General features: G+C 39.6%; 2 protein-coding genes across 2 annotated transcripts; both read right to left on the bottom strand.

Annotated features, from left to right (window-relative positions):
* Positions 1 to 2,616: 2,616 nt before the first annotated feature.
* On the bottom strand, positions 2,617 to 10,695 carry LOC139729239 (UDP-glucuronosyltransferase 2B20-like). The gene is made up of 5 exons (XM_071640169.1): positions 9,846 to 10,695; positions 9,067 to 9,300; positions 7,934 to 8,153; positions 3,121 to 3,291; positions 2,617 to 2,689 (listed from the first exon to the last, which is right to left on the bottom strand). The coding sequence occupies exons 1-5, from the start codon at positions 10,693 to 10,695 to the stop codon at positions 2,617 to 2,619; spliced, it is 1,548 nt and encodes a 515-aa protein (XP_071496270.1).
* Positions 10,696 to 11,057: 362 nt separating this feature from the next.
* Positions 11,058 to 21,337, bottom strand: LOC139729238 (UDP-glucuronosyltransferase 2C1-like). The gene is made up of 6 exons (XM_071640168.1): positions 20,555 to 21,337; positions 19,836 to 20,067; positions 18,511 to 18,730; positions 17,568 to 17,683; positions 13,149 to 13,395; positions 11,058 to 11,094 (listed from the first exon to the last, which is right to left on the bottom strand). The coding sequence occupies exons 1-6, from the start codon at positions 21,335 to 21,337 to the stop codon at positions 11,058 to 11,060; spliced, it is 1,635 nt and encodes a 544-aa protein (XP_071496269.1).
* Between the last annotated feature and the right edge of the window lie 1,382 nt (positions 21,338 to 22,719).

The raw sequence follows: 22,719 nt of genomic DNA, 5'->3' as shown, positions 1-22,719 counted from the left end.
AATCTGACAATCGATGCAAAAGTTATGAATTTTTAAAGTTTTCTGCTCTACTTGGGGTAGAGTTCGCTTATTTTTGATATTCCTGTATGATGTTAAGGTATCTTTTTTTTTTTCAAGCAATGTGAGTCTGTGTATTATCATCGCCAAAGATTAATATTGCATTTCTACATTTATATAGAGTATTGATATTGCGTTGATGTTACGATGTAAAAAGGAATGTCCTTGGTTTGTTATTTTGTGTTTGCTAAATTGTTATATTTTGCTATTCTGTTTCAGGACCCCCTAGGATAACAGTGCGTAAACCACTGATGTGGCTACCCTGGGTAAAGAAAACTGAATGAATAAATAAATAGATAAATAAATAAATAAATGAATAAATAAATAAATAAATAAATAAATAAATAAATAAATAAATAAATAAATAGATAAGTGAATAAATAGATAGATAAATAAATGAATGAATAAATAAGAACTGTACCACGGTACATGACAAGAACAGGCTTAATTATTATCTATGGTTGACAATGACTGCTATATAATGTGTCATTTTTTTTTTCCTGTGGGACAACGGGTTAGTTAAACAGGAAACCAAAGCCAAGTATCAGTGAGGATTGAGTGAAAGCAGCAATATTAGTAGAATGCATTGAATGTGGAAAATCAGATAATTCGGTGCCGCCATCGCTGGAGAAGAAGGCTTCTACAGTTTATGACGTAATTTTGAACGAAAATATGTTTAAATGTATTTTTTTTCACGGAAAAATACACATCCCATCGATTTGCCGCTGACAGTTATGTTATGGGTAATATCATTCTCTCTGCCTTCTGACAGAGAAGGTAATAAGTTCTCTTTAATTATGCTGGAAAAATTAAAGGTGTGTTCAATTGTCTTTATATTTTCTTTGTATTGATGTTCATAATGACATCACCGGGTGTAGTGGGCCTAGCCTCTTTTTCCATCAATGACGGCACCGAAATTTTTAAAGATATATGACTGTTGAATCGATTTCCCGATTTTCTGAAGCTTTCACTTGAATTGTTCTATAATCAATTATGAAAATGCTAGTTTCACTCAATCAAAGTTTACATTTTCGGCATTGGTTTCCTTTAATTGAAATTATTGACATCATTCCGGACGGACCGGCATTTGACTATGTAGCATACTAATGAAAATAGTCCCTCATTGGTAGACTACTGAGAAAGGACGGGCTTTTACCAAAGAGGAATGTATCAGGTTGTTCATGCCACTAGGGGGCGCAATATCATTCTGTAGTTCCCCATTGGTAAACTACTGAGAAAGGATGTGCTTTATTACCAAAAGAGGAATGTATCAGGTTGTTCATACCACTAGTGGGGGCGCGATATCATACTGAAGTGTAGGTACATGGTAGGCCCTATGTACCGAGACCTAACAATGGTTAGGCTCTCCTAAAACGCACCACTCCCCTATTTACCCCATTTATTTACATTGGTGGGAACCTCAGTGAATGTCAGTTTACTCGCAGTATTGTTTGCCTAATCACTGATGGACATTGACTTGCCCGAAAATATAATCTGGTAACAACAGAAATGTTTTTAAACAATGCATGCATGGGTGTGAAAATGTAGAGATGTAAAAAGAGGTAAACAATAAAAGGAATTTTTAAAAATTGTGTTTATTGACATGTGCAATGTGTACTGACGATGATGAACGAAAACAAATTTGATTATAGTATCAATGATACGTACAATAACTATTGTTCTACCCAATCAAAGGTCTTGGACATTGGTTATTTCTACAACTTAAATATCTTCGCTGAGAATGGGAAGTCCATATAGCCGAGCTTCTTCTCTCTTTTTTTAAGTGTTCAGACGGTGAAACGGTATGCACGGAAAATGAAAATCTGAGAAAGAGGGCCGCTACAGGCTGTACTTCTACAACACTAGCTTGTTATAACGATCTTTTCTTGTATACGATCTCTGACAATGTGTTTTTTACACTTCACTCTACTTTCATCCTTATTTTGTCCTTATTGAAACGTAAATCTGTACATTGGGCGACTCTGCGAGATTAGCGGCGGGTCAATTTCTTCATTAAAACAAAATACTCGTGCGACTTTTCATTCCGTAGCATGAGCATTACGTTTATTTTCCATTAGAAAAAAAAAGTGTTATTTTAAACTTACAACTCTTCATCTATTTGAAATATACGTAATTTTTAAATGTTTCCAAAGTAGAATGGATATTTTGCCAGTGTGACGGTTGCTACTGAGTCTTTCGATACGCCATTTTGAAATTCGTATCATTTATCATCTTTTCAATGTCCTACTTTTGTGACATCTAGGCAGCACATACATTATTGATCAAAATATTAGAAATAACAATTTTTGAATGAATTATCCGAGTGTCCTCAATTTCTCTGCAGAATGTTTCATGAATATTTCATATTCATTTCGTCATCTCTTATAATATCATTATTACTCTCCGTGGCAAATAACATTTAGGGAGCCTTCATAATAGATAAAATGGTAAAAAAACTATGTATTGCATGGCCGGCGCCACGTTTTCAAGGAGATGGGGGCGCACTTCCGGTTTTCATGAGCTAACAAAAAAACAAAAACAAAAAGAAAGAAAATGCCTTCAGCGCAACTTCTGGTGCCATGGTCGAGTTTCTTGTGGAGGCCCGAGCCCCGCACCCGTTCCGCCGGCCTTGCTTAGGTATTTATATACAAACTCAACATTCATTGGGGTTGACCCTTTTTTAATCTTAGCCTAAAATTAGACTTTTTGTTGCTTTCTTTTTTATGCATGGATGGTGGCATACACACATTCATTTCCCCCTCTCTTTCTCTTGTGCCAAGATTGAGTAAAACGGTCCATTTAAGTTTTGTTTCAGACACATTGAATAGTATTTTGTTATGTCAGAATATAACTTGGACGTGAAACGATGGGGTGGAAAAAGTGTGATCATATCTTTATAAGGTAAAATTATTAAGACAATGTTAGGAGAGTTGGACATTTTGAAAACATTACTCTTTTTTCTGCTTTGTCTTCCCATAAACAATTCGCAAAAGCAGGGACAATACACAACGCAAAATGAGAAATAGGAAGATTAGCATAATAAGAAATAAGGTGATATATAACGCTAGTACGTCTATCATGTAATATTGGACTAACGACAGCTCAGGTCCTTTTGAACGCAGATATTCTCCGCCATATTTGATCACGTGTTCAATCCAGTGCGCAGCTCGATCACGTGGCGACAGTGGTTGGTCGTTCATGATTGCTGACACCTGTTTTGCTGTCCTTGCATACCTATAGACAAATGGACATACAAATCAAGCATTGCTATTCTCATCATATTATGAGTATCCTGAAGTTTACTTAATTCCTTCCATATTCGAGATGACTCTAAAAAATAGAGTAGGCCTACATGATAAATCACGTAACAACTTTAGGCAAAAGGGAAAAAAAAGAAGAAAATGGGACATGTTACAGATAATCTGGTCTATTGAAGTTCTACTTGTTTTAAGAAATTACATCATCATAGTTGCAGCCACATCAGTAAGTAATCGGTAAGCCTCAAAATTATAAGTTTTACATAACCATTGAATATTTGTTAGCTGTGAAATGAAATCGAAAAGAGAGACTGATCTCGTTCACGTCATGATTTTTTTTTTCGTTGTCAAAGTATAGTTTGGTGTAATAGTTACTTTTTTCGGGGGAGGGGGGGGCAGAGGAGGTATTTGCTAACGTATTCGTCAAAACTTGATCTTTGTAATCTCTGTCTATGATTTACGATAAAGGCTCGGTCACAAATACCATTAAGCCCCCGTTCCACTATCACGATTTGGACCCCGATCTGTCCCGATCTAGCAGATCGGGAGAGAGCGGCAAAAGCGTACGGGGATCGGAAGCATCGTAGCAGCAGCGTGTGGAGGTCGGGGTTGGAGCGGGCAGTTTTTCAGATCGGGAAGAAATTTTGAACCGGTTCAAAATTTCTTACCGATCTCCCCGATCAAAATTGACATATTTTTAATCGTACGGCAAGCGGGGAGAGCGTAGTGACAGCGTAAACGCAGCGGGGAGAGCGTAATGACGGCGTAAACGCAGCGGGATGAGCGTAACAAGGTCTTTCTGAGCGTAGTAACATCGGCACAAGAACGGGAAGTAATTTTAGCTGTAATTTTCGAAGAAGAAGAAGAGATGAAGAAAAAGAAGAGAAGAAAGCAGCGAAGCAGCTACCCAAAAGGCGAAGAAAGAGAGACTGCACGTGATGCTGAAAGAGGAGGAAGAGGACATAGCAGAATTTTGAAGAATATGAAATCATCTACAACTGGAGGAAGACGGACTATAAAAGCAAGGACATCAAGAAAAATCCTTTGAAAAATCAGCACGTCTTTGTTTATACAATGCATTGCTGCAAAAGAACCGTGAGTTGAGGAGGCTCTTCAAGTTCAAGTTCAAGTTGATTTATTTCACTTCCAACAAACAAATAATAAAAAATACAAAGAAACGCTCATATACACAGACGTCATGAAATCAATACCACAATGCGGTGAACAGAATAACATTGTAAAAGAGATACAGGCAAATTATCAACAGAGATACAAATAACAGTTACGTCACTGTGGTAAATGCATACAAAATATTGCTGGAAATGGAGGGGACTGCTAAAAAGCAGAGCTTGTAGTATTAGAATGCAGTCCCCTCATAGAGAAAAATATATAATTGCAAAAAACAACAACAACAAATTTCCCTAAGCGGTAGCAAAAAAAAAAAAAAGACAGACAGAGTAATACACACATATATGCACACATACGGACGCACATTAACAAACACATGGCGGCTCTCTTGTAAGGAAAAACTTGATGAGAGGATGGAAAGATATAGTAGTGAAGAAGGTAGTAAGTCCGAGGTGGACAAGGGGGGGGGGGGGAGGAGGGGAGAGGAGAGGGAAATGGTGGGTCATAACCAGGGCACTGGAGGCACAGAAGCACGGGCTCGCTGATGAAGAAAAGTGAGAATAACGAAGCAACAACAACTTTGAAAATCAAAAGTAAAAAAAGAAGAATGAATCTTCGAGGTCCACAGTATATTTCTTCGGTTCTGCATGCTAATAAGTTGACTGACTGCTGACCCACAGTCGAATCGGGGTACATCGGGGCACATCGGGCACTTTTCAGCTCTCTGAACGGGGTAACAGCGTGATAAGATCGTATAGATCGTTCAGAGCGTAGATACAGCGTGCATTGGTCGGATAACATCGGCAACATCGCACTAACAGCGTAGCTACATCGTTCTAAAGCGTACCGGCAGCGGCAGAGATCGCGATGTCTAATTCCCGATCATCGTAGTAAGAGCGTAGCAAGCACTTGGTAGTCGTAACTGCAGCGTACTTAGAGCGTTCTAACATCGTACTGTGTCCAGATCGGCTCAGATTTTACCCGATCCTTCCCGACCTGAGAAAATTGTCAAATCGTAGCGAGAACGGCATAGTGGAACGGGGGCTTTACATTAAAAACTGCTGCGAACGCCGTACGAACGATTCTTAGACCATTTCGTAAGATCTTCTTAAGAAGGCCGTACGAAACCAGTGTTCGTAGACAGTTCGTAGATCGTACGTAAGTGCCTAGCCTGGTCGATGGTCTTGTCCAAGATCTTTTTTTAACTTTGTACGAAACCCTCTCTTCGTAAGGCAGCCGTACGAACGTCGTACGAACATCGTAAGAACTACGCAAGAATGTATTGTCGAGAGACAATTCTAGAAGCCTTAAATTCTTACGATGACTGTAAGAACGCCTTAAGTAGTTTATTGAGGCCTCTTACGTCTTTTGTAAGAATGCCATACGAACGGAGATTCGTACAGTGTTCTTACGAACAATTCTTCGAGTTTGTAAGGCGTTCGTGAGGGACTCGTAAGGGTGGGATTTCACGGAGCACGCGAACGATTTGCGAAGGACGCGAATGACAAAATCCAACATTCGGAAAAGTTTTTCTCCGAATGTTTTCCGACAATGAAGCCGAAAACTATTCTTGCGAAATTTGTGCGAAGTTTCCACGACGTATGTGCGAATGTCGTGTGCATCATTGCTAAAGTACAGCATGTTACGTACACGAAGAACACGCGACGGAAATGCGAACAACGAAAAATTTTCATTAATCATGGGAGAAAATGTACCCAAGGAGAGGTGGAAGCTGTCTTGAGTTGATTTTTTTTTTCTTTACTCTATTTCTCCTTTCTTTTCCTCTCATTTGTCTATGGTGTGCCTACATGTATTTTTTTTCCCTAGGACCTATCTCTTTGCTAGTTTTTAATTTCTTTTGTTACTATAGTTGTTAATAATTGTTTGATGTTTAGATGTATGGTAAGACTTTTATAAGTAGAAAACGTATAGGTCATACATCCTGCAAACGTGCGGTAAACGTTCGCGAGAATGTCTCAAAAGGTACGCGAACAGTTTGCGATTACGTCGTAAAATGATCGGAAAAACTTCGCAGATTTCGCGTAACATACGCGAGACATTCTCCGAAGTTTCGGAGTCTGTTTGGGGTTTCACGAACATTTTGCGAACATCGCGCGTGTCTTGCGAAGGTCTTGCGCATATGACGAAGCTTTAAAGACACTTTCGAGAACAATTCACGAGCAAATCCCGACTAAGTGTGCGGAAAAGGTTCGCAAGAAATTTCAAACTTTTTTGAAATTCTCGCCGAAGTAAAAACGACATTCGCGAACAATTGACGACGCTTCCGAACCCTCACGTTTGTTTGGCGATCTTTTGCAGACTAAAATGCGAATGCTGGATTTTGCCATTCGCGTCATTCGCAAATCGTTCGCGTGCTCCGTGAAATCCCACCCTTAGACGTAGGTACACAATTTGTGCAACTGTTGAGTTCAAATCCTCACTCTGTTCAAAGTGTTCGACCAGAAACCATCTCTGTTAAAAATTGGACCAAAAGGGAAGGCAATCAAAGGGAAAAGGGAGAAGGGCAAGAAATGAAAGGAGGGAGATGAGGAGGAAGGCGCGAGAGGTGGAGAGTTGGAGCAACAACCTCAGGAAGACATGACGGACATCAGAAGTGACAGGGAGGAGGAGTTTGAAGATTACGAAGAAGAGATGGAGGACAATTTTCGACAGGACACGGCAGCGTCTTTTTAACAACCCCGTCTAAATATACACAAAAAATTGTAAAATCTTCTTACGAAGGACTTGAGAGTGCAGTGAGTAAGTCTGACGAAAGAATAACTCAAGGCATTCTTACGAAAAACATACAAATTCTAGGGCCATTTTATAACTGAAAATCATTTCGTTTCTCTAGAAGGTCTTAAGTTTTTCTTGCGAATTAAACAGCGTTCGTACGAAATTCGTAAGAAGGCCGTAAGAATCTGTGCCCCTTCTACAAATCTCTACGAACTCCAGAATATGTAAGAACACTGACGTTCGTACGATCGCATCGATCGTACGAACCTTTGTGATCATAGCTTTAATCCATACAAGTCGCTGAGAGAGTTACAAGCTGGCGGTATACCGTACAGTTGTAAAGTAGGCCTACCTATTTCCACATCAGGATGTTGTGATATAGTGTTAAAATGGATGGCAAAATTGCGAGGAAATGAGACATCTCATCGCATAATATTCTAACTTATGTAGTTGGCAAAATTTTTGATATAATTCTGCAAGTGTTTCATATAACATCGGATTTTTATGAACCGTCTGCGGTTCCAGTAATTCTGCCAAAAATGCGTGTTTTTTTTTCTTTCATACAGTTTCCTCATTTCGAGAAATATCGCCATGATAAATGAAATTTAAAGTCTTTTACCAGAACACTTGTTATAAAGACTTATAACATACTCGAAAATGATGATCTAACTTGGATCATAATAGTGATAACAGCATGTCAGTGATATAATTGTTTATTACATTGTATGACAGAGGTATACCAATGTTTAACGAACCTTGGATCGTTGATGACGTCATACAGAGCTTCATAAATGTTCTCAGCAGTCAGATGCATCTTGTCAAGCTGTCGTCCGATTCCTCTCTTCTCCACTCTCGCTCCAATGTCGTACTGGTCGCCTTGGAGAGGAAAGACCACGAGAGGTACCCCGTGGTAGCAGGCCTCCTGGAAACCGTTATTCCCGCCGTGGTAGAGAAACACTCTGGTCTTTGGGTGGCCTTCGTTACCAGAGTCAGGAAAGGAAAATCGTGGCGCTCAAAACGATTTGTTTTCATATGATGTTGCCTTTTACTGCAATTCTTACCACTTGTGGTGCAAGAAATAATAGTGGTGGAAAAAAAAGAATATATCTGATACACGTTTCCTGCTTGAAAGAACATAGTGTTCCACAGTGTGAAACGCGATGAGAAACAATGTGTGTACACAGTGTGAAATCTCTTCACATCGTAAAATTCGAGCGTTTCACTTTGCAAACACAATACGAATCATCCACAGTGTGAAACAGAACATTTGGACCTAACATGTCAACACAATGTAAAAAAATCACACCACAGTGTGAAATCATCTTTACACTGTTAAGTTCAAGCACTTTCAAATATAGTCAGCTATGCAGACACACTGTGGACACACTGTGGACACACTGTGGACACACTGTGGACACACTGTGGAACGCCGTGTTTTTTCCAGCAGGGTTGGCGCAGCATAAAGCTGGAAATCATAACCACAGGATTCCTTAACTCGTTCCCTCAAGTGCTATTGAGGAATGACAATGAAGGTTGTTTCGAGGGCAAAGCAATTGTAAGATGACTACTGTACAATCTACTACACGCAGATGAAGACATTTCTTTCACCCTCATAAAACAGTCCTTTAAACATGTGACAATTATTGATGGACTTTTGCATTCAAATTCTATGTTCATGATACAAATCGTATCTTGTAAGAGAAAGTAATCAGGTACCCGTTTATATACACCTGTGTCGAGAGGGAAATCGTGGGTGATAATCATTTTGTCCAAGGACGTATAAGCACTGCACTGGACCAGAACTCGGGTCCACTGATCGGGAATCAGGAGTATTATCCACTATGCCACGGTGACTCTGGAGCAGAACTGTGCCCATAGTTTTTCTTACCCAGCAAATCGTTTTGAGGAACCCAAGGTGTCGTCAACACGTTCGACGGCAGCTTCAGGTTCCCGACGTCTTTGGTCTGCCAGATGACTTTTTGTGGCAACCGGCCGAAGGCTGTGACGAACATTTCGGCAATCTCCGGTTTGGTCCGAGTGACGGCCTCGGAGAAGTACGTCCCGAGGGAGAATAAAATGACGCCATCGTCACCAGAACTCTGCACGATTTTTTCGAGTTCCTACGCAATGAATAGTAGAGACAAAAGACGTGTGAGAGGGGGAAAGATGAGGCAATTATTTCGTCGCCTCGTAACCTACAGGCCTTCCACCTTCTTCCACTGGAATCTGAGTAATGAGACGATTTTTATTGCATGCATTATTGTTCTTTTACAAACCAGTAGGAAAAGTTAAATAATCACCCAATCTGACAAGCAATATGGTTGCACGTGTATCGAGTATAGTGCCATAGAGCTATGGATGAACTATAAAATATGAAAGTTTGGAATTTCTGAACACATGTCAGTACATGTAGGTGTATAAGAAATAAGTATAGGGTCTAAATTTAGGTAACATAATGACAGAAAATGTGTTATCGTGAACCATTAACTGCACTTTTCTTCTGACATGGTACTAAACAATACTCGACAAAACCATATTTGTTCGGCAGTTTTAGGTACTTTTGAATATTGACTGTAATGATTTATATTTGAGGCCTGATGATTATCATCAAAGTGCTTGTTAGTCAGGGTTTAGTACTTGGTCAACATGGATATTATTACTGTTCGGGATAACACGTCTTTAACCGTACCTCACTGAGCTGCTTCGCCGGCCGGGCCGTTAGGCCGCCCACGGGTATGAAATTTGGGTTCAACGGGAACGAGAACTCGGTGGAAAAATCCGAACTTAACAAGTTTAGATCAAACTCCTTGTAATAGCTCCACGCGTCAAACCTGGATTCGTCCAAGCCAATGTCTCTTGCTAGCTGCATGTAATTTTGCAGTGACTTATATTTCATTAAGATATAAAACCCGACGCATTGCAAGGTATTTAAGAATCTCTGCGAAAATGTCATGGCATCCGTAAAGCCGAGGCCCATTTCTGATTGGTAGGAAGGGTTGAAACTCGTTCCAAACATGAAGATAGACATTCCTTGTGGTGTGAATGGATTTAACGACACTAATTTGATGTCCTTGTGGAATTTACGCTCTAACACCCGTCTGATCACCGCGGCACAAGGCCAAGTGATGTCCATGACGATAGTATCAGTATCTTTTAGACGCATCAACATCGATTCGTCTGTGACAATATCTCTGCAATCCTTGGACATGTTCACCAGAAACGGAGACAATTCCATAATCTGGCGAGTAGGATCAACAAACGCTAGCGTGTTGAAACGCTTGAAGGTGTACCGAACCTCCTCCATGGACTTGTTACGATGCTCGAAGATGGCAAACGTCATGTACGAGAACTGGGGATCACTCGCCCGCTGATCGTAGGCTCGGCTAATGAGGCTCGTCACGTTGTGTCCACGACGAACTAAGGCTTCTGCGATGGAGGCACCAGCCAAAAAATGACTCCCTTCACCGTACATGTTGGACATAACGATATTGGCACCGAAAACGTCGGCGACACCCATCAAAAACACGAAAACGCAAAAGTAGTTGTGCATGCTGAAAGTTTTCATGTCTCCACATCACACAATTTTTTTTTGTCGACAGCGCTCATCGAACAGCTTATTTCTGTCACAATCGATTTACGACACCGCCCGTCGTCCAGCTTTTTGTAGACTTCTCCATTTCTACTACACATTTTCCTATAGGCCAAATATCTGGCGATACCCTTATCTGGATAAACCTTTTAACAAACCCGGCACCAATCGATTACAATGGACATCCTCGCCATAAAATGCTTGCCTGTGTTTACTCTGTACTATCTCTGTCCTAAAAGACACACTGTGTCGGTCATGGACTACCCATGTCTTATATAATGAGAACCGTCTTATTTGTCTGGAGGCTCGCGAATCCTCCGTGCAGATCTGGAAGCGTAAAAAAGAGTCGAACATGCGAGAATTTTGATGGGGCACAACTGTATAACCCCCTAACAGCAACCAAAACTCAAATATAAATGTGGATTGAGTGAAAGACGCAAAGATAACATTAATGAAAGTTTGAGGAAAATTGAACAATAATCTAAAAAAAACCCTATGAATTTTTAAAGTTTCGATGTTGTCATCGCTGTACCAGAAGACTACGACAGTTCGTGACGTCATTGCAGACAATGACATAAAGAAAATACCATGAGAATTCTATTTAATCTAATTTTTCCATGAAGAGTACACATTTCATCGACTCGTTGTATACTGACATATGCCAAGGGTAATACTAGTTACCCTGCTTTCTGTGAGAGGTAAGTCATGCGCTCTTTCATAATGCTACTAAAGAAACGTGAAAATGTGTTGAATTTTATTCATATTTTCTTCTCATTTTTGCCCATGGTGAAGTGATGAAGTGAAGAAGTCTCTTTTTCCAGCGATAACGGCACTAAACTTTAACAATTCATAACTTTCATATACATATTATATATATACATATATATATATATATATATATATATATATATGAAGAGTTTGTTCGCAAAAACCGATAAGTCCATTTTTGAAGATTTTGAAGTGCGGTCTCTGTCATAAAGTACAAAATAATACCTTTTGAATGATATATTGGTCACTATTATAAAGGTATATTTTTGAAGTTATGATCAAAAGAAGCAAACCATTTCTTATTATTCTCTTTTTTTTCTAGACCTTTACTCGCAAATATCTCCATTTGGCACGTATGGACTTATCGGTTTTTGCGAACAGACTCTTCATACATATATATATATATATATATATATATATATATATATATATATATGGATTTTTTTTCTATAAATATACCTGAAAGACTTCTCTATAATGAATTATTGGCAAAACAATTAGGCTTATGTACATGTAAATCACTGGCAGCCATGCATGAGCTGACGTTGATAGATTTTAAGATATTGTATTATCAATATTGCTTTCAGACAACAGAAAGATAATCATAATTTCAATGAATCGACAGTTCTTATCAAATGAATACAATTAACATTTGCCGTGATTCTGGAAAAAACAGCGAGTCTTACCTCAGTGCTAATACACATATAATTCGAGACATAAATCAAGCTGTATATTTCATGAGTATAAAAGTACAGCTTTGAATATAAAATGGCACATGGACTTCACTTCAAAAAAAAATAGAACTTAAAAAGATATAATATGAATTCATATGCAATCATGCAGTGAAGCTATTCGTTAGCAGTTTTGACAAAAGAATCTTTGGGTTATTGTATTCTTATTATCATTCATGAACAGTGTACGTATAAGTATAGCCTCTGAGTTGAATATAGAATGCTTTTTGAATATCTTTATTGTTCGTTGGTATTTAATGAACACAGCTGCGTAACAAAATCAGACAGAAATGAAATGAATTCAATTTCATTGAACTATTGAATGAGGGGAGTTGAAACTCTTGTTTAATAGCAAATCATGGGATAACACACTCGCGGTGTATAGTCAGATTTAACGGATTCATAAACCCCTTTATTTGATTTTTATTGAAAATCTATCGACAGAAGATCTCCCGCCGAAAGCCCATTTTTGCAAAATCTCCCGTTCTCCCGCTTGAGATTCGATTTCTCCCGCCCTAGCTCTGTGTCTCCCGCTTGAAATTATTTCTTACTCATTGCCATCGTATGTTTAAAAATATGCCTTAGATAGCACGAGAGAGCATCCAGAACGATAGAGCTACCAGGGCCCTGGACCCCGTGATGTGCGCTTTGCGCACACCAAGTTGAAGTCTCCCGTTTGCTAGGGGTTTCAGGCGGGAGAATCTCCAGATCAGAAGGTGCTTGGGGTTGGAGTCTCTGGGCCATGTGATGTCCATGACGATAGTATCAGTATCTTTTAGACGCATCAACATCGATTCGTTCGTGACAATATCTCTGCAATCCTTGGACATGTTCACCAGAAACGGAGACAATTCCATAATCTGGCGAGAAGGATCAACAAACGCTAGCGCGTTGAAACGCTTGAAGGTGTACCGAACCTCCTCCATGGACTTGTTACGATGCTCGAAGATGGCGAACTTCATGTACGAGAACTGGGGATCGCTCGCCCGCTGATCGTAGGCTCGGCTAATGAGGCTCGTCACGTTGTGTCCTCGACGAACCAAGGCTTCTGCGATCGAGGCACCTGCCAAAAAATGGCTGCCTTCACCGTACATGTTCGACATCACGATATTGGCGCCGAAAACTCCGGCTACATTCATTAAAAACACGAAGACGTAGAAGTAGCTATGCATGCCGAAAGTTTTCATGTTTCCTTTTCACAGATTTTTCAACGGCGTTCATCAGCCGGGTTTCTTTCCATCACAATCGATTACGACACGGCCCTCCTTCCATTAGTTATTGTTGTTGTTTTTTTTTCGACATTTCCATTTCTACAACACAATGGCCCGAATTCACGAAGGTGGTACTAATGAAACCATGGTTTAAAACATGGACAAAAACCATGGAGCGCCAAGTGTCGCACGGAATATCTCGTTACGAAATTGCTCATTTCGTCGACAAAATGGCCGTTTCATTAACAAATTATAATTTCGTGGAAGAAATGTTTATTTAGTTACAAAATGTTGACATTTCGTTTCAAAACAATAATTTCATTGACGAAATGACTGATTTCGTAACGAAATAGTACATGCGACACTTGGCGCTCCGTGGTTTTTGTCCATGGTTTAAACCATGGTTTCATTTGTACCACCTTCGTGAACTCGGGCCATTGGGTCCAATACTACGCTATGAGGTGTGCATACTAGTACCTTCGTAGGTCCAATGTGTTCCTGTACTCTTATCTGAATAAGTCCTTGAACAAACTTATCCCATCGCTTACAGTGGATATCCTTGCCATGAAATTCTTGTCTGTATTTACCTTGTCCTGGCGCGGCAAATAAAAGAAGCGCTGCGTCATTTATGTATTAACCGTGTATTCAAATGAGAACTGTCTCCATCATTTTTCCTGTGTAGAATGAAAAGAATGGACACTCGCAAATCCTCCGACAAAGTCGAAATTGCTGGAATTTCGATGGGACACAACTGTGACCTCTAAAAGGAAACCGGTGCCGTCACTGCTGGACAAGTTGACTACTCCAGTTCATCAGGACAACAATAGTAGGAAAATAAAGCAATTCCACCGAATTTCATTTAGCATGGAAAGAGCGCATTCCTTATACCTGGGGCCCGTTTCATAAAACTTGTCATCAGTGACAACTGCCATATTTCTATGACAAATTGCTCTCAGCCAATCAGATGCAAGGATTTTAGAAGCTTGTCACATCTATGACAACTTGTCACTGATGACATGTTTTTATGAAACGGGCCCCGGTATACATGTTAAAATCGAGCTCTTTTATCATTCTAGAATAGTGGAAATACAATGCATGTTGAATTATATTCATATTTCCTTTATTTTGTTGTTCATAATGACGTCAAGGAATGTATAGTAGTCTCCTTACCAACATCGAAACTTTACAAAATCAAAGTTTTAGAATCGAGTGTCTGATTTTCCTCAAACTTTCAAACACAATCTAAAAACGAATGGTTTCCAAGCGAGGCTTGCATTATGTGACTTTGAACCAACAAACTATAGTCACTGTAGCGGAAACTTGATGCTAGGTGAACTTTGAAGGGCAATTTTTTTTTCCCCAAGGACGAAGAACAAAACAACAACAACAAACAAACAAACCCGCAGCAACAAGTCCTTACCGGGGAGTGAACAAATCTTGACGTCCACTGACTCCACTAGCCGAATGTAATCATGATTAGACGAACAGCAAGATTGAAATGGACGAATGTTCGTCTGCTACGAGGAGAGACATTGACCGCATAAATAGACTGACCAAAGGGGGTATCATTACGTAATCTTGAGGGGCGGTGTCCACCAAACAAACTTACGAAAACGCATATTCATTTCAGTTATTTCATTAGTTTATTTCATACCAATTACCAGCTTATGTTATATTTCAGAAAAATTCACATAGCATTTGCACATGTATGTACGTACGAGTATATAATTTTTGTGCACATACAATGTATAGGGTAGAGATGTTGTTGTTATTATTATCATCATTTTTTATTGTTGTTATTATTACATGTATCATTATTATTATTATCATCATCATCATTATAGATTATAATACAAGCCGATGATTTGGTTGGTTGTATGATGTACGTGTACATCAACATGCTGAGGATGTGAGAGACATAATGCAGTGACAGCGGAACGGAGGATCTCCACCGCACAACACACAGACTGACAGACTGACACACACACACACACACACACACACACACACACACACCTTTGACTCTTGAAAAAGAAACCATATATGATTGAGTTTACAGACCAAAACTACCACGCTGTGACGCAAAATTTCAATCACTTCATGATATCTATAACTCTTTATTTTCGTCTGCAAATTGCATCCACAAGCAAGCTGTGAAATCCTATATGTTTAAGTTTACTTTAATGAATAAAGGTTCCGAGATATGACAAAATAAACGAAGTCATGAAAAATATCGTCAATAGTGGTGTTCGCTGGAGATTATACTCAGAGACCATAATCATAAAAGTCATTTAGCGCTTTGGAAGGAATTGCATATTCACTGAAAAAGCACAGATTATACCGTTTAATGAATAAGCCAGTTCGTAACAAGCTCAAACGCACATTATTTCTGTACAAATGATGACCTCCATTTTTTTTTTTCTCATTAGTGAGACACTTCTACTGTTTTCAAAGTGACGTAGTGCATGAGCTTGCCCGACGCAACAAAAGATTGCATTCATGTTCAGAGAGTAAACTTGCGTGGACTAGGTAACAGCAATGGTCCTCACTTGACATTTAAAGAGGAAACCAGTCCAAATATAAGTTAGTCTGATAAAAAAAGTAAAATTTTACGAGTTCACCGGTAAAAGTATGACTCGAATGAAATCGGTAAAAATGAGGAAGTTATAAAATTTCGAAGGTTTGATTTTCTCCAAAACAGTTCTTGTACAGTGGGTATGAATATGCAAATAAGTGAAATAGCCATGTCATACCCTCACAATTTTGCATTGATCATGAACAAAATATGACCAAAATTCAGTATTTCTGTCATTGAAGTCTGAAACATGACGTTATTCCTGGTTGAATAACTTCAGAATAGTGCTCAGTTAGATGTAATAAGGATTTGAACCTCGGGCATAATTGCATTTGATTGAAAAATAGGAGATGTCAGAATTCTATGTACAAATATGGTAAGTTGTGAGGAAATTACACGCTCACTTTGGCATTTGAATGTTCATATTGACTGTTTAAGAACCGTTTCCACCAAAAATAGCAAAACTTCAAAATGTCATAACTTTCTTATTTTCCATCCGATTTCGATCAAAATTCTACCGTTGAACTTGTAATATTTTACTCTTTCTTATCAGACTAACTTATATTTGGACTGGATTTCCCCTTGTATTAATGCATAAGTAAACCTTTTTGTATGATTATTGCTTCATACTAGGCTTTAATAAACACCTTTGTTGTCAAGTGGATATGTTGGCGAGCGTCTAATAAATAATTACATGAATTATCATTTCATATAGCAGATGCTTTTCTCAGTGAACATAAAATCCATAATGGCTGTTGGTATACAAATCACATTTTTTTCCTGTCTTATTACCTACAGGTTCATCAAAATGGATTACAAAGTAGCATATTGCATTTTATAACATAACAAATTCAACAACGAAATGAGATATACATACAGGCAAATAGCTTTGATAATAATTATACTTTCAACTGTTAAATCCTTTTGGCACTGTATGCACATGTACATGAATTCAAGTGGAAATTTTAACGTATCACAATGGCAGAAGATTATGAAAAATACAGAATAAAATCATACTCAAGATGTTGTTTTTTGTCCTTCTCCATCTCTCTAAGACCAGCTACACACACACACACACACACACACACACACACACATGTATATATATATATATATATATATATATATATTTCCCGGTGTAATCTGTGGTTTTTAAACAACCTGCGTTGTGACAAGAGTAATTCAATTTTGGATACAGATGAATTGTATATTATCACGTTGACGTCACATAATGTGACAGGAGCAATCGCGAATGCATTCCCTGTTCCCTGCAATGGCTACATGTGTATACGGTCAGCTTAAGAAAAATATCCGAAAATTTATATATACGGTGACACTAAGCAAGTTAGTCCTTTTTCTGTTTGGTCCATCCATAAGCCAAGCGCCAGAGTAGTGAAAATCCACAGCGCAAAATGAGAAATATAAGAATTACGATTATAAGAAAAATTATTAAATATAACGCCAGTACATCGATCATATAATATTGGACTATCGACAGTTCCGGTCCTGTTGAACGTAGATAGTCCCCGCCAAATTTGATCACGTGTTCAATCCAGTGTGCCGCTCGATCGCGGGGCGACAACGGTTGGTCTTTCATGATGGCTGACACTTGTTTTGCCGTCGTGGCATACCTAAGATCAGACAGAAGAACATAGAATCAGATTCTGGCATGTTATTCTCATCCAGTGAGCATCTTCAATTTCTATTCCTTTCGATGTTCGAGCTCACTTCAGTAAATGACTATAAAATACAACAAACAGTAGGTCTGGTATCAAAGGTTACTTAAACGAAAACGTCAAAAGTTCACGCACACAAAATGAACATTACAAAGTTATGATATCTTGAAATTCCATGTGCTTTTACGCAGTTGTCCTGTTGTGGACGTTTTTCCTTCATATTTTGTGATCTTCCACGCAACCAGTGTGCTTATATTAAAGGAAACCCAAACCCAAAGAGAAATGTGAAGTGAGTGAAAGCAGCAACATGAGTAGAACACATCAGTTAAAGTTTGAGGAAGATCGGACAATCGATGCAAAAGTTATGAATTTTTAAAGGTTTGGTGTTCGAACCGCTGGATGAGGAAAATGATTTTTTTTTCATGGAAATCCCTCTATATTTTCTACATTGTTGTCCATACATGACGTCATAAACTCTAGTGGTCTCCTTATCTAGCAGTTCTAACACCAAAACATTACAAATTCATAACTTTTGGGTCGATTGTCCAATTTCCTCAAACTTTCATTGATGTGTTCTACTAATGTTTCCGCTTTCACTCAATCTACATTTCTCTTTGGTATGGGTTTCCTTTAATACATCTGTACGTACCGAATTGATAATAATGTTATAACTTAGATTATAGATGAAAAATTTAAAACTGTGAGAACAAAAAATATTGTTGTTGTTTTGTTGCACCGTAAATGAGGTCGCGTATTCGAATTTACACCTGCGTGCAACTCACTTTGGATTATTGATGACGTCATTCAGGGCTTCATAAATGTTGTCAGCAGTTAGATATCTCTTGTCTAATTGTCGCCCGATTCCTCTCTTCTCCACCCTCGCTCCAACGTCATACTGATCACCATGGAGAGGAAAGACCACGAGAGGTACCCCGTGGTAGCAGGCCTCCTGGAAACCGTTATTCCCGCCGTGGTAGAGAAACACACTGGTCTTCGGGTGACCTATGTGCCGAGATGCCGTGATGGGAAAATTTGGTTGTTTAGTCATTGCTCATGTATTTTTGTTATGTATGTGGTGTTTTTTTTATAATGCTTCCATATACGGCTACAATTAACTCTCTAATTGTGTTAGAGTTAACGGAAATGCGATGATAATCTCATCTACTATACACACTCACACACACACACACACACACATCTTACAGAGATGACTGACAATGATAACTAACATATTACTAATACTGTATCGGACATTATTATACATGTCATATTTATCAGTAAATAAACCCTGCTGATCGGATATTGAAAATGACATTATAAGCATAAATGGCATCGGAAGGGAAGAGGTCGACAACTTCTTTCCACGACTTCAAAAAATAAAGATGCATTTGTCTTTCTCATAAAGCAGCATTTTAATGGCGTGGTGTGAAACACAGAATACAATTCGAATGCAAAGTACACAATACCAATCAATTCTTGTCGGGAGTGAAAAGAAGCAACAAAAAAACTCTGACGTACTGAGTTTTAACATGAAGGTGCCCACTAAAGGGCTTTTTACACTTGTAAATTTTTGCTTAGTCCCGTACCAACGGTGGGGCTAAGGGGGGGGGGGCTTAGCCGTTTGTACGGGACTATACTTAGCCCACTTTCTGTTTACACTCGTTTTTGTGGGCTAGCCCCACCGATAATCCCGTACTATCTGGCCCTGCAAAATAGCAGGGTTAGCACCGCAATTGCGGTGCCAAGCAAGTGAGTATAAACAGAACGAAAAAATACTCCGGGGCTAAGCGACGGAGACGAAGTCCGACCCCCACTGACCAATCAGACACGAGGTAATCAAGTGCTGCCGGTGCGTGCGTGTACGTGTACAGTGCACAGCGTAATCATGAATATTCATGTGGTTTGGAAAGTCCGGGGCTAAGAAATACGAGTGTAAAAAGGTCAGTTTTCTCCTTAGCCCCGGACAAGAGATAGTACGGGACTAATTGGCCAGTGTAAAAAGCTGAAAAAATTGGTACGGGACTAACGATAGTCCTGGGTCAGAGAAAGTCCGGGGTTAAGAAACACAAGTGTAAAAAGGGCTTATATTTCCAGACTCTTTTCTCACCCAAGATATCATTTTGAGGTGTCCATGGCAGTCTCATCACGTTAGACGGCAGTGTGAAGTTAACCACGTGTTTTGTTTGCCATATGACTTTCTGTTGCAGCCGGCCGAAGGCTGTGGCGAACATTTCGGCAATCTCCGGCCTGGTCCGAATAACGGCCTCCGAAAAGTACGTCCCGAGGGAGAATAAAATGACGCCATCGTCACCAGAGCTCTGCATGAAGCTTTCGAGGTCCTGCAAAGAACAAAAGATGAGAGAGATATGAAAGAATTGTGAGAGTGGGTTTTGGAGTAAGTTGTTAAGGATTATTGAGCAGATGCAAAGAAATAAAGGAAGAAATATGCAAATGATGGAACAAGGAGAAAATATGAAACGAAGTGAAAATGGATGGAACGAAGAGAAAAAAAATAAGGAGTCTCAGAGAATGCTTTCTTTTGAGTTTTGTGTGCTGCAGAAAAAAGACAAAAACAAAACAAACTGAAGGGCGTTGCCTCTTGCTACATACAATGTGTTATTTCACAATTAAAGTTTGCTTCAAAGAACATATCCTCTCCATTTCAAGTTGACTTCACTGAATATTAATCCCAAATTAAATTCAAATAGAACTATAATTATCCACAGGCTCTTATAAATGCTGTAGCTGATACAACAGTACACACACACACACACACACACACCTGCTGGTGGGAGCATTTCGGGGTAATTAAATCCTTAACCATACCTCGCTGAGCTGTTTCGCCGGCCGGGCTGTTAGGCCCCCAATGGGTATGAAGTTTGGGTTCAGCGGAAATGAGAACTCGGTGGCAAAATCAAAACTTAGCAAGTGAAGATCATACTCCTTGTGTACGTTCCATATTTCAAACCTCGAGTCGTCAAGGCCGACATCTCTGGCTAGCTGCATGTATTTGCCTAGGGATACGTATTTTACCAGGATAAAGTACGCGATGCTTTGCATGGTGTTGAGGAACCTTTGGAAAAAAGTCATGCTATCAGTGAACCCGAGACCATTTTCTGGTTGGAAGGCGGGATGATAGCTCGTTCCACACACGTACATTATCATTGCTTGTGGTGTAAATGGATTGAAGGTAACTAATTTTATGTCTCTGTTGAAGTCTCGCTCCAAGACCCGCCTGATCAGTAAACCGCAGGGCCAAGTGGTGTCCATTACAATTGTATCGATATCTCTCAGGCTCATCAACATCGATGCATTCGTGATGATACCTCTGCAATCCTGCGACATGTTCTCAAGAAACGGAGACAATTCTACGAACTGGCGAGAAGGATCTTCGAACGCTAGAGCGTTAAAACGTGTGAAGGTGTACCGAACCTCCTCCATGGACTTGTTACGATGCTCAAAGATGACGAACTTCATGTACGAGAACTGGGAATCGCTCGCCCGCTGATCGTAGGCTCGGCTAATGAGGCTCGTCACGTTGTGTCCTCGACGAACCAAGGCTTCTGCGATCGAGGCACCAGCCAAAAAATGACTCCCTTCACCGTACATGTTGGACATCAGGATATTGGCGCTGAAAATTCCATAAAAACGCATTAGAAACACGACGATCTGGCAGCTGTGATGCATGTTTAGAGTACTAGTCATGTTCACCTTTTCTGACACCTTGATTTTACAACGACTCTCTTCGAATCAAGAATGGTCCTGCTTTCCGTAGTCTGATGCGATGAACGCATGCAGTCCCAAGGTAGCACAATAGTAGTCACCCGACCGTGTCTGGCATGCTTTGTTTGCGCAGACCTTTTGAGCCTTCACCTATTTCACCGGTCCCCGTTCCCCGTTCCTCGTACAGAAATAGAAGTACATACATGTACATTGTACAATGCACATGTAGGCCTACCGATGTAATCCAAATCCACTTTCCGGGAGTTGCTATCTGACTTAGGACCTTTTCCCACGTAGTTTACCTACAATGTATCGCAGCCTCTGCTCGGTTGGATCATGTAGAGCTACAACAGGGTACAGTTTCATGAAAGTTGTCACCTCTGACAAGTTGTCAGTCTCTGACAAATTCAGTAAAATCCTTGGTTTTGATTGAAGCTCTGGTGTCTGGCTGTCACTGATAGGTCTATAGGCTTATGGAATTGCCAGAAACTGACAACTTTTCAGGGCTGACAAGCTTCAACGGCCGTGCCCTGTTGTGTACAGCTCCATGGTTGGATGGACCATACGGATCTACAACATGGAGCTTACAACGGACTCCGTTGTAGCATGGAGTTACTTTACATGTATCAATGTAGCTCCATGGTTGTATAGCTTTGTAGATCGACCCAGTGTGCAGACACAAACTCTTGTCGATCGTAAAGGAGTCTGCGCCAAAAAGACTACATGTACCACTGACCCTAGCTGTCTTAAAGCCGTATACTGTGTACTAGTAGCTGACATGGAAGCAGTGTATGGATTATATTAGGTGTTGCAAAAAAAAAAAATCCCACTTTTGATCCTCAATAGTTCTAATCAAATATCAGATAACACTGACATCGATACATGTATGAGCAATAGCTGAACAGTTGTCACGTTATAGGTAGAGGTGATTTGAATACGAAAACGTAAATGAGTTTCATTAAATCCTTGATTAATTTTAAAGTTGGGTTACAGGTTTTGTTCAAATTTTAACCCTCTGTACAAAACTTGAACTTTACACAGGAAACCAATGATGTGTATGTGAGTGTGTGCTTTACAATGATCCTGAACGATGGACATCAATACCACCTTTTCAGAGCTCTGCTGACTTCTGGTCTCTTACTCCAAGGCACATGAATGCTTGAAATGCGTGTTGTGGCAAAATCAGTCCTAGTCTAGGTGCCAGAGGCTGAACCTTGTTTTACCGTCCACCCAATGTTTTTTTATGGTTTTAACCAATTTTGGGGGTG

This window comes from Diadema antillarum, unplaced genomic scaffold, assembly GCF_040938485.1.
Source record: "Diadema antillarum isolate AM-2024a unplaced genomic scaffold, OU_Dant_1.0 seq00000229_RagTag, whole genome shotgun sequence".
In the NCBI taxonomy this organism is placed as follows: domain Eukaryota; kingdom Metazoa; phylum Echinodermata; class Echinoidea; order Diadematoida; family Diadematidae; genus Diadema; species Diadema antillarum.
Note: the sequence above shows the minus strand (reverse complement) of the source record. Positions and strands in the feature narration are given on the sequence as shown.

What these genes read in the sequence shown, in the direction of transcription:
- LOC139729238 (XM_071640168.1), bottom strand. Translation starts at nt 21,337, where the DNA reads ATGTACGGTGAAGGGAGTCATTTTTTGGCTGGTGCCTCGATCGCAGAA. An exon ending in ACCTCAAAATGATATCTTGG is followed by an intron (nt 18,731 to 19,835) that starts GTGAGAAAAGAG and finishes CTCGGCACATAG; the next exon opens with GTCACCCGAAGACCAGTGTG. An exon ending in ATTTGGCGGGGACTATCTAC is followed by an intron (nt 13,396 to 17,567) that starts GTTCAACAGGAC and finishes TAATGAATGTAG; the next exon opens with CCGGAGTTTTCGGCGCCAAT.
- LOC139729239 (XM_071640169.1), bottom strand. Translation starts at nt 10,695, where the DNA reads ATGGGTGTCGCCGACGTTTTCGGTGCCAATATCGTTATGTCCAACATG. An exon ending in TCCTCAAAACGATTTGCTGG is followed by an intron (nt 8,154 to 9,066) that starts GTAAGAAAAACT and finishes CTGGTAACGAAG; the next exon opens with GCCACCCAAAGACCAGAGTG. An exon ending in GACGTCATCAACGATCCAAG is followed by an intron (nt 3,292 to 7,933) that starts GTTCGTTAAACA and finishes ATTTGTCTATAG; the next exon opens with GTATGCAAGGACAGCAAAAC.